General features: G+C 50.4%; 1 protein-coding gene across 1 annotated transcript in view; it reads left to right on the forward strand.

Moving 5' to 3' along the window:
* The window catches only part of HYDIN (HYDIN axonemal central pair apparatus protein), a 2,443,906-nt gene that overhangs the window by 1,084,516 nt on the left and 1,337,473 nt on the right, over window positions 1-21,917 (forward strand). The window contains exon 49 of the mRNA XM_030205004.1: window positions 7,031-7,208. Within this exon, the coding sequence (XP_030060864.1) occupies window positions 7,031-7,208 (178 nt within the window). The remainder of the gene's footprint in view (window positions 1-7,030; window positions 7,209-21,917) is intronic.

Raw genomic sequence — 21,917 nt, forward strand, 5'->3', positions numbered from 1 at the left:
GACCAAAACGTATGCTTGCAATTCTAGTTTTGCATACAGGAATACATGCATAATTAAAAAAAAAAAGCAAAACTAGATGTCAACATTACACCTGCTCCATGCCAGGCGTAAATGTCAGCTAACCATTTGTTTTGAGCTGGGATTTGTATGAGCAATTATGTTCTCTGGTATTTAACACCATCTCAAAAATCTGTAAAAAATAGTTTTGTTTTTTTTTGCTCAGTTCATTAATGCTTTTTCTCCGAGGACAAGCAGGCTGCTTGTTCTCACTGATGGGTGACGTCCACAGCAGCCCCTCCAATCGGAATCTTCACTAGCAAAAGCCTTTGCTAGCCCTCGCGCGCCGATGTGCACTGCGCATGCGCGGCCGTCTTCCCGCCCGAAACTGGCTCGTGCCAGCCAGTCTTCTTTTCTCCGCGCTCGGTACGGTCGTGTTACGCCATTCGCGCCCCTTAAGTTGACCTCGCGCGTCTCTTTTGACTTTTCGCTAAAAAAAAAAAAAAAAAAAAGGATTTCGGAAGAGGACCTTTTCGGTCTTTTTCCCTTTCCTCTATTTTCAGTTTTTGCCCCGTTAAGTTTCTTTTCGTCTTCGGGGTAGGCCCTTTTGAGGCCTCGGGTCGAATTTTTTCTCTCCCCCTCTTTGTGGTGCCTACTGCAATTACGAGTTTTGATTTCGCCGGCGTGATTTTTCCGCCCATGTCATCGAAGTCTCCCAGCGGCTTCAAGAAGTGCACCCAGTGCGCCCGGGTAATCTCGCTCACTGACAGGCACGCGTTGTGTCTTCAGTGTCTGGGGGCTGGGCACCGCCCGCAGGCCTGTAGTCTGTGCGCCCTTTTACAAAAGCGGACTCAGGTAGCGAGATTGGCCCAGTGGAACGTTTTGTTCTCGGGCTCTTCGTCGGCATCAGCACCGGGAGTATAGAGTGCATCGACGTTGACAGCGTCCAGACCTCCGTCCTCGGCCGCGACTGCATCGAGTGCATCGAGGCATCAACCCTCTGCATCGGGGCTGAGACATCGGAAGGCTGCGTCGGCGTCGGTGGTACCGGGACCTCCACTTCTGCTGATGTGGTCGGACGATGGTGCTTCGACTGGAGTGCAGGTGAGGGCTGTCCATTCCCCTGCTGGTGGCGGTGAGCCTTCAGGTGGATCTCCCCCTACCCTGAGGGCTCCTGCGGTACAGCCCCCCCGAGACCGACCTTCTTAGGCCTCGGCCCCGAGGAAGCGAAGGCTGGATTCTACGTCCTCCTCGTCGGTGCCGGGAAGCTCCGGTGACATGCTTCGTCCCAAAAAGTCGAAGAAGCATCAACACCGGTCCCCTTCCCGTATCGGCACCGAGAGCTCTGGGTCGCCGAGGGAGTCGGCACCCAGTAGGCATCGGCACCGAGAGGACTGCTCACCCTCTGTTCAAGAGGTGTCGATGCGCTCCACTATGGACAGCCCGGAACAGCCTCCATGCCCGGAACAGACTCTGACATCGACACCTGCATCGGCTTCCATGTCTTTCTCCACAGCCGCTCTGCACGAGAGTCTCCGGGCCGTTCTCCCAGAGATTCTGTGAGAGCTGTTGCGCCCTTCCCCTCCGGTACCGGGGGTGCTTGCGCCACCGGTACCGTCGAGTGAGGCGCTGGCTGGCCCCTTGCCCGGGGTGAGGTCTCCGACATCGGTGCCGCGTGCGGTACCGACTGCGGTCACCTCCACCGACTGCGGTCGCCTCCCAGGAAGGCTCCCCGACGACGTCGGCCGAGGGAGCTTCGCCGGTGCGGGCGAGGGAGTCTACCTCTCGACACCCACACCGTGGACGTGGCTCCACGGAGTCGAGCCGGGCACGGCTTCAGACACAGGTCCGTGAACTTGTGTCTGATACCGATGGTGAGGCCTCGTGGGAAGAGGAGGAGGACATCAGATATTTCTCTGACGAGGAGTCTGAGGGCCTTCCTTCTGATCCCTCTCCCTCCCCTGAAAGGCAGCTTTCTCCTCCCGAGAGTCTGTCTTTTGCGGCCTTTGTCCGGGAGATGTCTATGGCCATCCCCTTCCCGGTGGTTGTGGAGGACGAGCCCAGGGCTGAAATGTTTGAGCTCCTGGACTATCTTCTCCACCTAAGGAAGCGTCCACAGTACCCATGCATCATGTCCTCAAAAAGACATTGCTGGCGAACTGGACCAAGCCACTAAGTAATCCCCACATTCCCAAGAAGATCGAGTCCCAGTACCGGATCCATGGGGACCCAGAGCTGATGCGCACTCAGTTGCCTCACGACTCTGGAGTTGTGGATTTGGCCCTAAAGAAGGCTAAGAGTTCTAGGGAGCATGCTTCGGCCCCCGGGCAAAGGACTCTAGAACCTTAGACTCCTTTGGGAGGAAGGCCTACCATTCTTCTATGCTCGTGGCCAAAATCCAGTCTTACCAGCTCTACACAAGCATACACATGCGGAACAATGTGCGGCAGTTGGCGGGCTTGGTGGACAAGCTCCCCCCTGAGCAAGCCAAGCCATTTCAGGAGGTGGTCAGGCAGCTGAAGGCGTACAGAAAATTCCTGGCCAGAGGGGTGTATGACACCTTTGATGTTGCGTCCAGGGCCGCAGCTCAAGGTGTGGTGATGCGCAGACTCTCATGGCTGCGTGCCTCCGACTTGGAGAATAGGATCCAGCAGCGGATTGCGGACTCGCCTTGCTGTGCGGATAACATTTTTGGAGAGAAAGTCGAGCAGGTGGTAGAGCAGCTCCACCAGCGGGATACCGCTTTCGACAAGTTCTCCCGCCGGCAGCCTTCAGCTTCTACCTCTACAGGTAGACGATTTTTTGGGGGAAGGAAGACTGTTCCCTACTCTTCTGGTAAGCGTAGGTACAATCCTCCTTCTCGACAGCCTGCGGCCCAGGCTAAGCCCCAGCGCGCTCGCTCTCGTCAGCAGCGTGCGCCTCAGCAAGGCCCCTCGGCTCCCCAGCAAAAGCATAGCCGACATCCAAGTGTCAGTGCCGGGCGACCTGCCAGTCGGGGGAGGTTGAAAGTTTTTCACCAAAGGTGGCCTCTCATAACCTCCGATCAGTGGGTTCTTCAAATAGTCCGGCAAGGATACACCCTCAATTTGGCCTCCAAACCTCCAAATTGTCCACCGGGAGCTCAGTCTTACAGCTTCCAACACAAGCAGGTACTTGCAGAGGAACTCTCCGCCCTTCTCAGCGCCAATGCGGTCGAGCCCGTGCCATCCGGGCAGGAAGGGCTGGGATTCTATTCCAGGTACTTCCTTGTGGAAAAGAAAACAGGGGGGATGCGTCCCATCCTAGACCTAAGGGCCCTGAACAAATATCTGGTCAAAGAAAAGTTCAGATGCTTTCCCTGGGCACCCTTCTTCCCATGATTCAGGAAAACGATTGGCTATGCTCTCTGGACTTGAAGGACGCCTACACGCACATCCCGATACTGCCAGCTCACAGACAGTATCTGCGATTTCAGCTGGGCACACGTCACTTCCAGTACTGTGTGCTACCCTTTGGGCTCGCCTCTGCGCCCAGAGTGTTCACGAAGTGCTTGGCTGTAGTAGCAGCGGCACTTCGCCGGCTGAGGGTGCACGTGTTCCCATATCTCGACGATTGGCTGGTGAAGAACACATTCGAGGCAGGAGCTCTACAGTCCATGCAGATGACTATTCGCCTCCTGGAGCTACTGGGGTTTGTGATAAATTATCCAAAGTCCCATCTTCTCCCAGTGCAGAGACTAGAATTCATAGGAGCTCTGCTGGATTCTCGGACGGCTCGTGCCTATCTCCCAGAGGCGAGAGCCAACAACTTGTTGTCCCTCGTCTCGCGGGTGCGAGCGTCCCAGCAGATCACAGCTCGGCAGATGTTGAGATTGCTGGGCCACATGGCCTCCACAGTTCATGTGACTCCCATGGCCCGCCTTCACATGAGATCTGCTCAATGGACCCTAGCTTCCCAGTGGTTTCAGGCTGCTGGGGATCTAGAAGACATGATCCACCTGTCCACGAGTTTTCTCAAATCCCTGTATTGGTGGACGATTTGGTCCAATTTGACTCTGGGACGTCCTTTCCAAATTCCGCAGCCACAAAAAGTGCTGACTACGGATGCGTCTCTCCTGGGGTGGGGAGCTCATGTCGATGGGCTTCACACCCAAGGAAGCTGGTCCCTCCAGGAACGCGATCTGCAGATTAATCTCCTGGAGTTACGAGCGGTCTGGAACGCTCTGAAGGCTTTCAGAGATCGGCTGTCCCACCAAATTATCCAAATTCAGACAGACAACCAGGTTGCCATGTATTACATCAACAAGCAGGGGGGCACCGGATCTCGCCCCCTGTGTCAGGAAGCCGTCAGCATGTGGCTCTGGGCTCGCCGTCACGGCATGGTGCTCCAAGCCACATATCTGGCAGGCGTAAACAACAGTCTGGCCGACAGGTTGAGCAGGATTATGCAACCTCACGAGTGGTCGCTCAATTCCCGTGTACTGCGACAGATCTTCCAGGTGTGGGGCACCCCCTTGGTAGATCTCTTCGCATCTCGAGGCAACCATAAAGTCCCTCAGATTGCTCCTTTTTGGCCGCGTCAGATCTGGTTCCCTCTTCTTCTGGAGTTGTCCTCCGAAGAACCGTGGAGATTGGAGTGTTTTCCGACCCTCATCACGCAGGACGAAGGGGCGCTTCTGCATCCCAACCTCCGGTCTCTGGCTCTCACGGCCTGGATGTTGAGAGCATAGACTTTGCCTCTTTGGGTCTGTCAGAGGGTGTCCCGCATCTTGCTTGCTTCCAGGAAAAATTCCACTAAGAGGAGTTACTTTTTTCTATGGAGGAGGTTTGCCATCTGGTGTGACAGCAAGGCCCTAGATCCTCGCTCTTGTCCTACACAGACCCTGCTTGAATACCTTCTGCACTTGTCTGAGTCTGGTCTCAAGACCAACTCTGTAAGGGTTCACCTTAGTGCAATCAGTGCATACCATTACCGTGTGGAAGGTAAGCCGATCTCAGGACAGCCTTTAGTTGTTCGCTTCATGAGAGGTTTGCTTTTGTCAAAGCCCCCCTGTCAAACCTCCTACAGTGTCATGGGATCTCAATGTCGTTCTCACCCAGCTGATGAAACCTCCTTTTGAGCCACTGAACTCCTGCCATCTGAAGTACTTGACCTGGAAGGTCATTTTCTTGGTGGCAGTTACTTCAGCTCGTAGAGTCAGTGAGCTTCAGGCCCTGGTAGCCCAGGCCCCTTATACCAAATTTCATCACAACAGAGTAGTCCTCCGCACTCACCCTAAGTTCTTGCCAAAGGTTGTGTCGGAGTTCCATCTGAACCAGTCAATTGTCTTGCCAATATTCTTTCCCCGTCCTCATTCCTGCCCTGCTGAACGTCAGCTGCACACATTGGACTGCAAGAGAGCATTGGCCTTCTATCTGGAGCGGACACAGCCCAACAGACAGTCTGCCCAATTGTTTGTTTCTTTTGATCCCAACAGGAGGGGAGTAGCTGTGGGGAAACGCACCATATCCAATTGGCTAGCAGATTGCATTTCCTTCACTTACGCCCAGGCTGGGCTGGCTCTCGAGGGTCATGTCACAGCTCATAATGTTAGAGCCATGGCAGCGTCTGTAGCCCACTTGAAGTCAGCCACTATTGAAGAGATTTGCAAAGCTGCGACGTGGTCATCTGTCCACACATTCACATCTCATTACTGCCTGCAGCAGGATACCCGACGCGACAGTCGGTTCGGGCAGTCAGTGCTTCAGAATCTGTTCGGGGTTTCGAATCCAACTCCACCCCCCTAGGCCCATGTTTTTTCTGTTCCAGGCTACACTCTCAGTTAGTTGGTAAAATTGTTAGGTCAATCTCAGTTATGTCCTCGCCGTTGCGAGGTACAATTGACCATGGTTGTTGTTTTGAGTGAGCCTGGGGGCTAGGGATACCCCATCAGTGAGAACAAGCAGCCTGCTTGTCCTCGGAGAAAGCGAATGCTACATACCTGTAGAAGGTATTCTCCGAGGACAGCAGGCTGATTGTTCTCACAAACCCGCCTGCCTCCCCTTTTGGAGTTGTGTCTTCCCTTCTCTTTGTCTTGCTACATATGAGACTGGCCGGCACGAGCTGGTTTCGGGCGGGAAGACGGCCGCGCATGCGCGGTGCGCATCGGCGCGCGAGGGCTAGCAAAGGCTTTTGCTAGTGAAGATTCCGATTGGAGGGGCTGCCGTGGACGTCACCCATCAGTGAGAACAATCAGCCTGCTGTCCTCGGAGAATACCTTCTACAGGTATGTAGCATTCGCTTTCTTGGATATCAAGTTTTGTAAAACACAGCATGTATATGCACTGGTTGTAAGATTGACACTTATTAAAAACTTTTAGTGATTCCACTTTATTTTTTAACACGTTCCTATTGGCTATTCCTGCTGGACTTGTTGCAGGCTACAAATTTATTTTCCAGTGTCCTTGTATGTATTTTACAAAAGGCTCTTTTCTCATGAAGTTGTGCACATCCTGACCTGAAACTCGCATTTCCTATCTAGATGCCCTATGCTGAATTAAGCTTTCCCTACCACCCCTCCCTCCCTCCCTCCCATATTCATAAACATTTAACCGGCCAGGAACGACACCTGGCCAGTTAAATGGCACTTAACCAGCTATCTGGTGATATTCAGCGGAAGATAGCCAGCTATCCCTCGCTGAATATTACCAGTTAGCGACTAGGAGAGAACCGGCTCTATCACACGATATAGCTGGCTAACCCCAAATATTCATTGTGTAGCTGGCTATTGTAAACGGCCACATCGGGCTGCATAAATAGCTGGAATATCTTTGGCTGGTTTTAATTTAACCGACTATCTCCAAATATCAACTTAGCAGGTTAAGTTTAAACCAGCAAAAAATACTCAATGCCTGTCACCGGAAATGGCCCAGCATTGAATATCCGGGCTGACCGCCAATCACGGGAGTTTGCAGGGCCCCCTCCAGTGGTCTTAATATTGGCCCCTTTATCTACATTTGTTTGCTTTGCATGGAATAGTTACTGTTATTTCACTTATCTGTATTGTGTTTTTCAGGGTCACATAGATTCAGGTGGTGAGTTGATTTTGCAGATATGGTATCTACCTGGGGTACCTGAGGCCTTCTTCTGTACCTTCCAGGTACAGGTAGCTCATCTGGAGCCAGAGGACATTACCCTGAAGGGGGAAGGAATTTTCCCTAGAATCTGCTTGGACCTACCACGAAACATAAAAAGTATGTCTTAGGATAGTTAATCATGGTCAATTGATTACAATATGGCAGCACTGAAAGCGTTTGCAGAAAGAGTCAAGAGCATTGAACTGCATATGTATATCCTCTGTGATGAATATCTTCACTATTTACTTGCCCCCCGATATTCAGCTGGCGGCAGTCAACGTTTTTTTAAACGCTGTCGCCAGCTATATTATGCCCCAATATTCAGTGCTAGGCCATGTCCGGGCACTGGCACTAAATATCGAGGATGATTTTGGGCGGTCTGGCCACCCAGAGCTTATGTGGGTTCGGTTAGTATTTAGCTGGCTGAATATTGGGCCTGGACCTGCATAACCATTTTGGGACAGGCTTATGAACCTCAACATGTATACGCTAGAAGAGAGTAGGGAGAGAGGAGATATGATAGAGACATTTAAATATCTCAAGGGCATTAATGTACAGAAAGTGAGCCTTTTTCAACTGAAGAAAAACTTGAGAACGAGGGGGCATACAATGAAGTTAAGAGGGAATAGGCTTAGGAGTAATCTAAGAAAGTATTATTTCACGGAAAGGGTGGTGGAAGCGTGGAATGGCCTCCCGGTGGAGGTTGTGGAGTCGAGGACTGTGTCAGAATTTAAAAAGGCATGGGATAAGCACGTGGGATTGCTTAGAAAAAGGAAGAGTTAGTGGTTACAGAGGATGGGCAGACTAGATGGGCTATTTGGCCTTTATCTGCCGTCATGTTTCTATGTTTCTGTTTTTCTTTTTTAAAAAAAGCCCCCAAGCCCCGACCGGCCCCCATGCCAATTTCCCCTCATTTCCTCCTTCCCTCTCCCCAGCCCCCATCGACCTCCTCCCACAAGACCTCTCAACCCCACTCCCCCCTCCAACCGTGAAGGTAAATCCCGGGCTTACCTACATCCTTGGTGGTCTGGCGAGGTCATTGGGGGCAAGAGCGCAGCCCCTTCACTCCTGCCCCTTGCGACACCTCTGTAACATGGCAGCCGCGACCTCTCACGGCAGCTTCCAGTACTACATGAGATACCGTGAGCTGCTGCGAGAGGTCATGGCAACCATTTTACTGAGGCGCTGCAAGAGGTAGGAGCAAGAGGGGGCTGCACTCCTGCCCCTAACAACCCCGCTGGACCACTAGGGATGTAGGTAAGCCTGGGGGCTTACCTTCATAGTATGGGGGGTGTGGGGGGGTCTTCTAAGGGGGGTCTTGATGTGGGGAGGTTGGAGGGGGTGGGAGGAGACTCAGGGGCTATTTTTTTTTAATGAAAAAATAAAGTTATGCGGGTACCAGCCCGATATTCAGAGCTAGCACCTGCATAGCTAAGCGGCCTTATTTAAGAGAGATCTTGAGCTGGCCTAAATGAAGCCTTTTAGCTATATGGGTGCCGACACTGAATATTGTTAGCACCCGCACAACCTGAGGCTCCTTCCCAGTGCTTCCCCTGACCTGCCCCCCTTTTTTTTTTTAGCAGTCTCAGAGAATATTCAGCAGCACTGTCTAGTTAAGTCCCGCTGAATATCTCCGGTTAGGCGGCGGGAAGCTATTTAAACGGGCAGGAGAGGCTCCTGCTAAATCGCTTTAAATATCAGCCTCTTACATAGTAACATAGTTCACACCCAAGATCAGCTTCCCCAAGTAGACCTTACCTTTTAAACCACCACTCAAAATAGGCACCCATGTAGGCTTCCCCAGGCCCACTGTAAATTTTTCTGGTGGTCTAGGGGTAGTCTGAGCAGGAGCTGACCCCTATAGGTAATACTAGGTTTTGCAACTAGGTATCGCTCCTGCCTGGACTAATCCCTAGACCACCAGAGAACTTTTAAGATAGGCCTGGGTGTGGGGGTGATAATAAAACTTTATTTATAAGTCACTATATCTTTAAAAGTCTAAGCGGGGAACAAATCATATACAAAATATAAAAAAACAAAAAAAACATTTTCTTTACACATCAAACTATACAAAAAACTCTAAAATTCAAACATACAGCAGATTAAAATTTACATGGTATTAAAATAATTTATACAACAGAGGAACCAAAAGCCTGAAGAAATAAATAAAAACTCAATGGGCAAAGCATTCCATGATTTCGGACCTTTGATGTAGAAAATAGATCTGCATTCTTCTAAATAAACCTGATGAAATAGCTGTTTCTGAGATGATCTCAGAGAGCGAGTAGGTTGATAACATCTTAGAGTGGCACTAAGAGTTCGTGAAATATTACCATTCAATATTTTGAAAACTAGCAATAAAATTTTAAATTCAATGCAAAATGTAACATGGAGCCAATGCAGTGATTTCAAAATTGGAGTAACATGATCATAACGAGAGCCTCCTTTAATCACTCGGGCTATAGCGTTCTGAACTACTTGTAGTGCCTTCAGCATGCTACTGGTAATCCCCATTAGCAAACCATTACAGTAATCTAACAGTGGACAAACTACAGACTGAACAATTTTACGAACATTTTTGACAGAAACCAGTGATCTAATACGCCGTACAATTCTCAATTTATAAAATACCTTTGCTTTTATGTTTCCAACCTGGTTTTTCATAGATAATGTAGTGTTAAGTTGCACCCACAAATTTCTAATCTGATGGACAATAGGGATATTAGCAGAGTCAATGCTAAAAATCTTAGGACAATTTACCCCTTATGTACCAGAGAGGAAAAGAATCTGAGTTTTTGAAATGTTCAATTTCAAACGATTTTGCTTCATCCATTGCAATATTTTTGAAAGATAAAATCTCAATTTAACAAAAGTATCTTCAAAAAAGTGTGAGATGCTGCTCTTCTTGGTGGGGTTCAAGAGGGGGCATATTTTTGTGCGGGAGGGGGTTTCAGGAGAGGGGTCTATCTTGGGGGTGCTTATTCTCGAGGGAGCTTCAGGAGGGGGTGGTCTTTCTTGGAAGGGGCTGATCTTGGATGGGGGTTTGGGAGATGTAGTTCATCTAGAGGGAGGGGGGTGTGATCTTGGGTGTTGGTGACCAGGAACGATGATCAGAGGAGACTGAAACTAAGGGTCCGTTCCCAGGATAAATCCCTCCTCTCAGTACCCTTCTCCACCACTGCCAACTCCAGGCTCCGCTCATTCTGCCTCGCCTCACCCTATGCTTGGAACAACCTTCCTGAACCCTTACGCCAAGCCCCCTCCCTGCCCGTCTTCAAGTCTTTGCTTAAAGCCCACCTCTTCAATGCTGTGTCCGGCACCTAACCCTTACCGTTCAGTGAATCCAGACTGCCCCAATTTGACTGCCCCTATCGGACCGACCGTTCACTTGTCTGTTAGATTGTAAGCTCTTTGAGCAGGGACTGTCTCTCTTTGTTAAATTGTACAGCGCTGCGTAACCCTAGTAGCGCTCTAGAAATGTTAAGTAGTAGTAGTAGAAATCGGAGCAGGGTGGGAGTGGCAATGACAGCAACCTGGAAGTTATGTGGGTGACTACTTATATTCATTACTAGCATCCACATGGCTAAACAAAGTTTGGATAGCCTTTTATGCTGTCCTGTCTGCCTGCTTAGCTATATAGGCATCAGCACTGAATATGACTTGGGCCTGCAAGACTGCTGGCTCCTCCCTAACTCCACTGCTAGACAGTCCCAACATTTCCCAGATTCCACATAAATGGTTAGAGCCAATATTCAGTGGCATTGCCAGGTCAAGTGCCAATGAATATTGGTGGCTGGCCTGCTCAGTGTGGTTTAAGCAGGCAGGAGCCTTTCCAACCCACTTAAACCACGATGAATATTGACCCCTAAGAGCCCAATATTCATTTGCACATACCAGTATAGCAGCAGCTGCCACTGTCTCCCTAATTCTATATACAGTGCTCAAAATTGCGTGCAAAAATTTGGGTGCACACCCAAATTGTGAGTGCAATATAATTGTTTAACGAGACAATTAGCGCTGATAATTGGTCGCTAGCAATCAATTATTGGTGCTAATTGGCAATAATTGGAATTTACAAGCACATCTTTATAGTTGCTATTCTTTCTTTTTTAACATTGAATTTTTATTGAAGTTTTATAAAAGCAATGCGAACATCAAATGCAATATACAACCAAGAAAATCATGAACTGTCTGGTGTTTCCCAGCTACAGAACAATTCCCCAACAACCCCTCCCCAGTCTCCCCACTCTTTATTACTCCTCCATATTCTCAGCACTCCGTGGTTTCTTCAGAGCACTCAGCCCTTCCCTAGGCAAACCTCCCAATTCCCCCCCTCCCGATATCCACCCATCCCCTATTCCTCCCTTCACCGCTCCCCACTTTCCAATCTCATTAAGTATCCCTCAATAACAGGTCAAGGTGCACCCATTCTTCAGCAGTGGAATTATATCGCCCAAGTCTACAATCTGTTAATTTCTCCAAATCTCCCAAAAGGTTTATCTTCAGAAGCCAGCTGGCTAACATTAGTCTCCTCTTTTGCTTCCAATGAGCAGCAATGACACTTTTAGCCACTGCTAAGCACATCCTCTTGAGGTGACGCTGCCATTTTGGGCCTCTGCGATTGCCTCACCCAAGTAAACACCATTTAGGGTCGCAAGGGAATATAATGTCAAGTAGTGAGAACAGCCTTCTCGTAACTCCTTGCCAAAACCCCTGTAGCTGCCCACAAGCCCACCAGATTTGAAAAAAGGTGCCTCTGTCCAGACCATATGTCCAACACAGATCAGTGAACCAAGGAAATATTACTTTTATCCTGTCTGGCATATAATACCATCTAGTTAACACTTTATATACATTTTTCTTAATAAGGACACATATGGAGGCTTTTTTCACTTTGAGGCATATGGCCTTCCATTCACTCACACTCAGTTCACACCCAAAATCTTTTTCCCTTGCCCACATTAAGAATATTTATATAACTCATCTCCCCAAATAAAGTGGTATAAATGAGAAATAGTCCCTTTAAGCTTCCCCAATGAGTCCCATAAATTTTCCAGATGCTCAGTCTCATCCGGGTCTACCCTCAACTACCCCTGGCTAGAAATATAATATTTTACTTGCAGGTACGAGAACATATCTGTGTGTGATTACCCATGAGATGCTTGGAGTTCTTTAAGGGAGTGCATTTCCTCAACATCTAAGAAATCTCAAAATTTAATAAGACCCCATTGTGCCCAGTCAACAAATACTATCCTCCCATTGCCTGCCAAGAAGCCTGGTTCTTGAATGGTATGAGCAAATGAGGAGGGGGTACGAGAACCCCTCAACTTAGTTTTTAACAAGCTCCATAGGGAGAATGAGTGAAAGACAAAGTAGTTGGGTGAAAGCTGCTTATATGCCTGACTGGAGAGAGAGGCCCAAAGAGCAGCCCCCAGGGAATAATCCTTCACAGAATGTAATTCTAGGGTGGTAGTAACCAGCTGTCCCTCTTGACTCCAAACCGAGTTAAGTTTTAACTGCGCTGCCCAATAATACCACAGTAAATTGGGCATCCCTCTTACCCCCAGCTCTACCACACCCCACATGACTTTTTTAGCCAGTCTGGAAGGGCACCCTACCCATTCAAAGCTAGAAATTTCTGACTGAAGCCATATTAATACCGTCCGCTGTACTTCTAAGGGGAGAGTTTGAAGCAAGAACAACAACCATAGTAATAAATTCATTTTAACTGCCGAGATCCAACCCCACCATGATAACCACCTATTCTTCTAGCTATTCAGGTCTCGGCGGAGCTGATGAAATAATGGGATATAATTTAGTGCAAACAATTTAGACAAATCTTTGGGTATCTGACTACCTAGATACCGAAAACTGATCCCAGCCCTGCAAAAAGAAAAAGACTTTAGTAACCTCTCCTCTTCATCTCCCCGAATGGTAATTACCATGAATTCTGACTTGTCATAGTTAACTTTGAATCCCAACATTTTCCTAAAGGAATTCAATTCCAATTATTATAGGCAGGGTCAACTGAGGTGCTCTCTCGTATAACAGGATATCATCCGCAAATAAAGCTATTTTGTGCTCCTCCCCCCTATCTGAACCCCTTTTATGTAAGGCAGGGAACAAACCCGCTGAACCAATGGTTCAATGGACAATGCAAATAACAGAGGAGAAACGGGCGTCTCTGTCTGGTCCCCCTCATTATGGAGATTTGTGAAGAATACCCTCCATTAATCTAGATACGAACTACAGAAGTTTCATAGAAACTCTGCAACCATCCCATCAATTTGGGACAAACCCCATGAATCCTAACATTTCCCCTAAATAGGGCCACTCAACCATATCAAATGTCTTCTCAGTGTCCGTAGTCAACAGGGCTAATGACACCCCCTGGACTTGCGCCCCCCCCCAGATTATATTAAGAGTGCGTCTGATATCTGTCACCTGGCTTTGTGGTACAAAACCGGATTGATCTGAATGGATAATCTGCGGGAGTACCCAACTCAAGCGATCTGCCGTAATCTTTGTCAAAATCTTTACATCAGTATTTAGCAAAGAAATCGGATGATAAGAACCACATACCACTGAATCTTTCCCAGGCTTCAGTATTACCGAGATCCCCACCTCATGCATGCTGGCCGGTAGGGAGTGGCCTTCAAAGCAAGCATTTCCCACCCTTCTCGAAAGGGGACCCAACTCAGCGACAAAAATCTTATAAAACTTTGCTGTATATCCATCAACTCCCAGCACCTTCCCCCCTTTAAGACCCTTAATAACCCTTAAAATATCCTCAAAAGCTATGGGGGCTTCCAACTGATCACTGTCAACTGCTTGTAAACCCAACAACCCATCTCTAGCTAAATACTCTTGAATCTCTGTTTTCTGAACCCCCTTCTCCTCTAGAATACAGATTGGTATAAAACTGAACTAATTGCTCTCAACCACAACCCACAACCTCTGCGCAGCAGAAGCCGAAGCACTGAAGGGCTGGAGGCAGTGCCTTAAGTAGAGGAGGAATTAGGCTAAAGCATGTGCAGCTGAACCAAGATGGCTGCTCCCATCAGCGGAGCTCTAAGGACCAAATATGGGCTTCCTTCCTATCCTCGTTAGTCCAAGATGGCTTCCTGGGATATGATCTATCCAAGATGACTGTACCATTGCTCTAAGTCGGATGACGGCTGCCAGACTTAGGAAACCGAAACAGACCTTCCCAAGACCGATCCTCGTCCTAGCCGGGAGGAGCGTCGTACAGGTGAGGGATGTAACAGTATCCCCCCCCCCCCCCGGAAACCGCCCCCTTCTCCCTGGCCTGGGCCAAATAGGATGAACAGCATGGAACTCACGGACCAGGTCTGGAGCATGTACTTTAGTGGCTGGCTCCCAGGAGTTGTCTTCAGGGCCGAAGTGCTTCCAGGACAAGAGGTAGAATAGCCTTCTTCTACGCAGCTTGGAGTCCAGGATGCGGTCCATCTCGTACTCAGGATCAGGATCACTCTCAGGCATAACCACCTCCTTGGGTTCAGGATGCCACTTGGACCTGCGGAAAGGTTTCAGGAGAGAGACATGAAAAGCATTGTGCACCCGGAGTTAGCTGAGTAGGTGCAGCCGGTAAGTCACTGCTCCTATCCTGGAGGGTACAGCAAAAGGTCCAGTGAACCGTGGGGCAAACTTTAGAGATGAGAGCCGTAATCTCAGGTACCGAGTGCTGAACCATAATGTCTCTCCCGGCAGGAACGTGGGAGCCGCCTGTCTCCTATGGTCGTAGGTCTCCTTGGCCTTGACCGCAGCTCGTCGCAACTGCTCCTGGACCTTCTTCCACACATCCTGAAGAGAACGGACTGTGGGCTGCACCTGTGGTGGAACCTCTGCGGGGGAAACTGGTGGAGGCAGACGCGGGTGGCGACCATAGATGGTGCTGAATGGAGTCGCCCGGGAGGCCGAATGCAGGCTGTTGTTATAAGCGAACTTGGCCCAGGGTAGCAGAGTAGCCCAATCATCCTGTCACTGGTTAGAATATGCCCGGAGGAACGCCTTCACAGTCTGGTTGACCTGCTCCACCATACCATTGGTCTGCGGGTGGTATGCAGACGAGAAAAGGGTGGTAACCCCGAAGGCTGAACAAAACGCTCTCCAGAAGTGAGACGTAAACTGGGAACCTCGATCACTAATGATCCTCTGGGGCAATCCATGGAGCCAGAAAATGTGTGTAATGAAGCTCGCAGCGAGGTTGGCAGCAGTGGGCAAAGCCTTCATCGGAATGAAATGGGCCATCTTGGAGAACCGATCGATCACCACCCAGATGACCGTATTGCCCTTTGAGGGCGGCAGATTGGTGATAAAATCCATGGACAGGTCCTCCCAAGGCTGCTGTGGCACCGGCATGGGTTGCATCAATCCCCACTGCTTCTGATGGGACGCCTTAGTTTGGGTGCACACCGGGCAGGTAGACACATATTGCAAGACATCCTGTGCCATCCGCGGCCACCAGTACAATCGGGAGATAAGATGCAGAGTCTTGTGGAATCCGAAGTGTCCGGCAAATTCGGAAGCGTGCCCCCAGCGCAGCACCTTCCTATGGAGACCCACCGGAACGGCCTTCTGGCAAGCGGCGCTGGCCCCGGGCATGGAGGGAATACATGCCGGATTCAACATTGGGTAGGGCTCCTCCTGGTCCTCGGGTGCCTCGAAGCTGCGGGACAGGGCATCCGCCTGGACATTCTTTTCCCCTGGTCTGAAGTTCAGACGGAAGTCAAACCGGGCAAAGAACAGAGACCACCGGGCCTGGCGAGGATTTAGTCTGGTGGCATTTTGCAGATACAACAGGTTTTTGTGGTCAGTTATCACCGTTACTGGGAGCGCTGCTCCCTCCAGTAAGTAGCACCACTCCTCAAAGGCTAGTTTGAGCGCCAAAAGTTCCCGATCTCCCACCGTATAGTTCCGCTCCGCGGGGGTGAACTTGCGGAAGAAGAAGAAGCAGGGATGTTTCTTCCCAGATGCCGACGTCTGGGAGAGTACTGCCCCTACTCCCAGGGATGAGGCGTCCACCTCCACCAGGAAAGGCTGGGTAGGGTCTGGACTGCGGAGTACCGGGGCAGAAAGGAAAGCCTTCTTCAGTGTGGAGAACACGGTGGAAGCCTCCGGCGTCCAGTTCTTCGCGTCAGCGCCCTTCCTCGTGAGGGCTGTTGGGAGCCGTGATGAGGGAGTAATTCTGGTTGAACTGCTGGTAGTAATTGGCGAACCCCAGGAACCTCTGCAATGCCCTCAGACCCTGGGGAGCCGGCCAGTCACGGATCGCTGTCAATTTACCAGGATCCATCTGCAACCCAGTGGAGGAAACAATATACCCCAGGAAAGGCAGACTCTGTTGGTGGAACGAACACTTCTCCAACTTGGCGTACAGCCGATGCTCCCGGAGACGCTGGAGCACTGTGCGGACTTGGGTGACATGTTGTGGCAGAGAAGCAGAGAAGATCAAGATGTCATCCAGATAGACGATCACTGAGGTGTAGAGCAGGTCCTGGAAAATGAAGTTTACGAAGTTCTGAAATACTGCAGGGGCATTGCAGAGGCCAAATGGCATCACCCGGTATTCGAAGTGCCCCTCATTGGTGTTAAATGCCGTCTTCCACTCATCTCCCTCCCGGATCCGCACCAGGTTGTAGGCCCCGCGTAAGTCCAACTTAGTGAAGATCTTGGCCCCTTGCAGGCGGTCGAACAACTCCGGGATGAGTGGAAGCGGATACCGGTTCTTGACGGTGATTTTATTCAAACCCAGGTAGTCTATGCAAGGGCGAAGCGACCCGTCTTTCTTTGAGACAAAGAAGAATCCGGCCCCTGCAGGAGAAGTAGAAGCTCGGATGAACCCCTTGAGGAGATTCTCCTGAATGTAATCCCTCATGGCCCGGGACTCATCCCGGGACAAAGTGTAAAGATGCCCTCTGGGTGGGTTGGTTCCCAGCAGTAGATCAATGGCACAGTGAAAAGACCGATGGGGAGGAAGCGTGTCTGCCGCCCGAGCACTGAACACATCCCGGAAATCTTGATAGTCCTTAGGCAGCCCGGGCAACGCTTCCTGCGGATTCTGGACAGCAGAGAGGTACAGGGGCCTTGACCGGCTGGAGACAATGCTGAAAACACCAGGAACCCCATTGCCTGATCTCCCCGGTGGACCAATTGATAACCGGAGTGTGCCGTCGAAGCCAGGGTAGTCCAAGGATCACCGGGTGAATGGCTCGAGAAAGTACCAGGAACTGGATCTCCTCCTGATGCAATGCCCCCACCTGCAGATACAAAGGTGAGGTGATCCGGGTAATAGTCTGGGGAAGACTGTCCCCCTGGATGGAGGTGACTCTGAGAACCGGTTGGCAGGGCACCGTGGAACCACCCAACTGCAACAGGAACTCGGCATCAATGAAGTTCCCGCCGGTCCCAGAATCCAGCAAGGCTCGCGTCTGGATCTGGACCCCTTCTCCACGGAGCAGGACGGGAACAGAGAGCAGGTTGTCAGGAAGGGATGACAGCTGACCCAGAGCCACTCCCTTCATGGGGCTTGGGCCGGAGCGTTTCCCGACGCCCCAGGCTTATTTGGACAGGTGCCCGAGAAATGGCCGGCCTGCCCACAGTATAGGCATAACCGATTTCTGAGATGATGGGCCCTCTCCTGCTTGGACAAGCGATGTCGCCCCGCTACCATGGGTTCCTCTTTGGCTCCTTCCAAACCCTCTTTGAGGAACCTAAGCGTCTCTGGGCGACGGAAGCGGCCCCTGGTTCTCTGCACCGCTGGCTGAGTAGCCCTCTCCTGGACTCGCTCCTGGAACCGGATGTCAATCCTGGTGCAGAGTGCAATGAGGGCGTCCAAGGTGGCAGGAATCTCTCTACAGCCAATTCGTCTTTTATTTGTCCGTTCAACCCCTGCCAGAAAATGGCCGAGAGGGCTTCCTGGTTGCACCGGAGTTCTGCGGCCAAAGTATGGAACCAGACAGCATATGCCCCGACCAACCCGGAGCTCTGCTGGATCCGCAGTAGCTCCCCAGAGGCAGAAGAAGGCCGGCCAGACACGTCGAATACCATCCGGAACTGCCGCAGAACCTCATCATGGTCCACCAGAACCGGACTCTGCTGCTCCCATAACGGGGACACCCAGGCCAGGGCGGCACCGGAAAGCAGGGAGATGATGTAGGTCACCTTAACTTTATCGGATGGGAAAACCTCTGGTTACAGCTCGAACAGGATCTGGCACTGGTTGAGAAAACCCCGGCATGCTGAAGGGATGCCATCGAACTGGGGAGGTTCTGGAAGCCGCAACTGTGCGGCGGAAGCCTCCGCCCTAGAGCGCGGAGGAACCACGGCAACCTGTTGCTGGAATGCTGGTAACTGGCTACAGACATCCTGCAGAGCAATGGACAAGCCTGCTGCTGGTGTAGAACCTGAGCCAGGTTGGACAGCTCGGTCTTGTCTGGCGAGCTCATGGCTTCGGCTTACTGTTATGACTAGGGATGTGAGCCCTTGTGCCCCGACTGAGCATGGCGAAGATGGACTGCACCGCACTCTGTCAGGCAGCCAGACAACCCCTAGCTTCACCTGCACTTAGCCACTATTCCCCAGGAGTTGAGCCCCTGGGTTCAAGCGGCCGGCAGGACTTCTGGAGCCGGCGGGGTTGCAGGACCACCGACCAGACAGGTAGCCAACAGACACAGTCCAAGAGCCAGGAAAACAGTAGAGCTGAGAATAGTCCAAACACAGTCCAGGGTCAAAAGGCAGGCAGCAACACAACGCGTGGTCAGGAAACAATCCAAGGTCGAAACACAGGAAACTCAGGAATCAGGTAAGGAACACGGATGCAGACCACAACCCACAACCTCTGCGCAGCAGAAGCCGAAGCACTGAAGGGCTGGAGGCAGTGCCTTAAGTAGAGGAGGAAATAGGCTAAAGCATGTGCAGTTGAACCAAGATGGCTGCCCCCATCAGCGGAGCTCTAAGGACCAAATATGGGCTTCCTTCCTGTCCTCGTTAGTCCAAGATGGCTTCCTGCGATATGATCTATCCAAGATGACTGTACCATTGCTCTAAGTCGGATGATGGCTGCCAGACTTAGGAAACTGAAACAGACCTTCCCAAGACCGGGAGGAGCGTCGTACAGGTGAGGGATGTAACAATAACATACTTTTAATCATATTTGCACATAGCATCAAACCGTCATGGTTGTGGCCATGCCCTTATGTCCAGACCTACTGTTTCTCTGTATCTAGCTCTGTGACCTCTCCAGTCTGCCTTTTTTCCTGTTGTTTTTCTTCCTGTTAGCCAAGCCTCGCTTTGGTGTCCCTGAAGCCAAGCCTCACTTTGGTCTCCCTGCTTCTGCTTCATTTCCTACTTGTGACAACATAAGCCTACTCCTTTATAAGGACCCACGGACCTTACCTGTGTTGCCTTTGCAACAGGTCTATTTTTCCCTTTTCTTGTTGTACTGTTGTTTGATTCTGAGGGAACTGGTGGTCTTGTTAGCTGTGCCTCTGGGCACAGCCTTGAGCCCTGTGTGTGTGGTTTTGGTTTGAACCTGTATGGATTATGAGGCAGATGCATCAAGCAAACGTTAAAAAATCTAAATCGTTAAAGTCCCTAACGATTTTCAAAAAACGAAGAATGCACCAAAACAACAAGTCACACATGCTCGGATCGGTATTGAAAAGTACAATGTATCAAAGAATCACAATACACGTCGGTAATCAGCCCCTAAATCATGCGCAGAGCAGCCAAGCGTTATGTTAGCTGCTCTGCGCATGCCACAAACAGTCAAAACACAAGCACATGGCTCCCAAATCAAAACAAAAATAAAAAAAGGGTCGGGAGGGGGCAAAGGTGCTCGTCAGGAGCGTCCTGTATGGCCGTCCTTGCCCCCCCCCCCCCGCCCAAGGTCGCCATTCCCCCCCCCCCCCCCCGCTTCCCCCTGCATTATAAATTTAAAAGCAAAACATACCGTTAGCAGCCCTGACCCCTTCCCTTCCTCACTACTCTGTCTCCCCTCAGCTCCGCCTCCTGACATCCTCCGCCCTGTGCTCCGCCCCCTCTTGAGGTCATCGCCGCCATTCCCCCCCTCCACCGGGCCTCCCTCCCTCTTACCGGGCCCGTGCAGCGCCTCTCTCCTCTGTCCGAAGGCGCTGCACGGGCAAGAAGAAAAGCTGATGCCTGTCTTCGCACAGCTTCGGTCGCGCATCTCTCTCCTGGGCCTGCCCCCGTCTGACGTCAGTAACCTACGTAGGTTACTGACGTCAGACGGGCAGGCCCAGGAGGAGAGAGACGCGAGACCGAAGCTGTGCGAAGACAGGGTTGAAGGAAGGGCTTCCAGAGGCAGGGGTTTGAAGACTGCCAACATACTGAGGTGGGAATTAGGAGATTACATTTCCAATTGAGTTTAATTTCAGACTTTCTTCTGTTATTGAAATGCGTGGGCTGTTTGCCAGACAGCAGCAGAGAGACGTGGAGTCTGACTTCCTAACGCTATCCCAGAGCCTAAAAAATGAAGACATCTCTTTGTTACCTCTGGATTTCTCTTCCATGGGGACATTTTGAAAGCTTATTTAAGAAATATTTTTGAACTCCTTGGGGCTGGTAGATGCTTCTGTTTATGGATTGTGCCTTTCAGTTTCCTTTTGACCAATCACAGCGCTTTTAGCTCTGCTAATGCGCTGGGATTGGCTCACAGTTTGTTTGTTTTTTCACTTTACGATTTTTCCTGGCACAGAGCTGTCCTAATGAGAGGGTACAGACCTCTCATTAGATTTCCTGCCTTTTTCCTGCGTAAAGGCAATCGGAAAAGGTTAGTGCATCTCGTTTCAATGGGGTTTGTACACAAATTGCTCATCTGCATTCCATTTTCGTTAGCTGCTAGCTTCCTCGGTAAAAGCCCTTTGATGCATGCAACGGATCAAAATTTCCTCGTTGGAGGGTCGTTAAATGCTCATTAAGCTTTAGTGCATCTGCCTCTGTGTGTCTGTTATTTTTGCTTCCAAGCAAAGCCCTGTTCTGTTTCTCTGTGTGTGTTGTTCTGGTTTGAATCCGTATGGATTTACTTGCCTGTTAACTTTGCTCCCAAGCAAAACCCTGTTCTGTTTTTCTGTGTGTGTGTGTGGTTCTGGTTTGAACTTTCTTGTTATCTAGGCTCTCCAGCATAAGCCTGTTCTGTTTCCTTGTGTGATTTCCCTTGTTACCTTTCACTGCTCAGAGAGCCAGTTGTTGCCAGCCCAGCTGCTTTCTTTGATACTTTGCTTCCATGCAGCTGTGTGTGCTCTGATTGCTCTGTCTCTGCCTGCCTTTCCTTTCCCTACCCAGCTGTGTGCTGGCTGTGTTCTGGTAAGAACATTGTTTGTTTTTCCCTTTGTTTGCTTTAAACCTCTTTCTGACTTGTATGTTAGAAGCAGCCCTTCCCTTTAGCCTGCTTTAACTCTTTGTCTGCTGTGTTTGTCTCCTGATTCTTGTGAGCATTGCTCCTTATCTGATTTATGTATGTAAAGGCAGCTTTCCCTGTTTGCTTGCTTTTCCCTTTGCCTCTAGTGTCTGTTATTTGACTCTGTGGCACAGCCTTGTATATTCCTATAAGTGGCTTCCCTTTATCCTTGAGTGCTGTGTGGCACAGCCTTCTGTATTCTTATGAGTGGCTTCCCTTTACCCTTGAGTGCTGTGTGGCCAGCCTTGTGTATTCTTATGAGTGGATTCTCTTTACCCTGGAGTGCTGTATGGCCAGCCTTGTGTATTCTTATGAGTGGATTCCCTTTACCCTTGAGTGCTGTGTGGCCAGCCTTGAGTATTCCTTTGAGTGTCTTCCCTCTTCCC

This window comes from Microcaecilia unicolor, chromosome 5 (genome assembly GCF_901765095.1).
Source record: "Microcaecilia unicolor chromosome 5, aMicUni1.1, whole genome shotgun sequence".
NCBI lineage: Eukaryota > Metazoa > Chordata > Amphibia > Gymnophiona > Siphonopidae > Microcaecilia > Microcaecilia unicolor.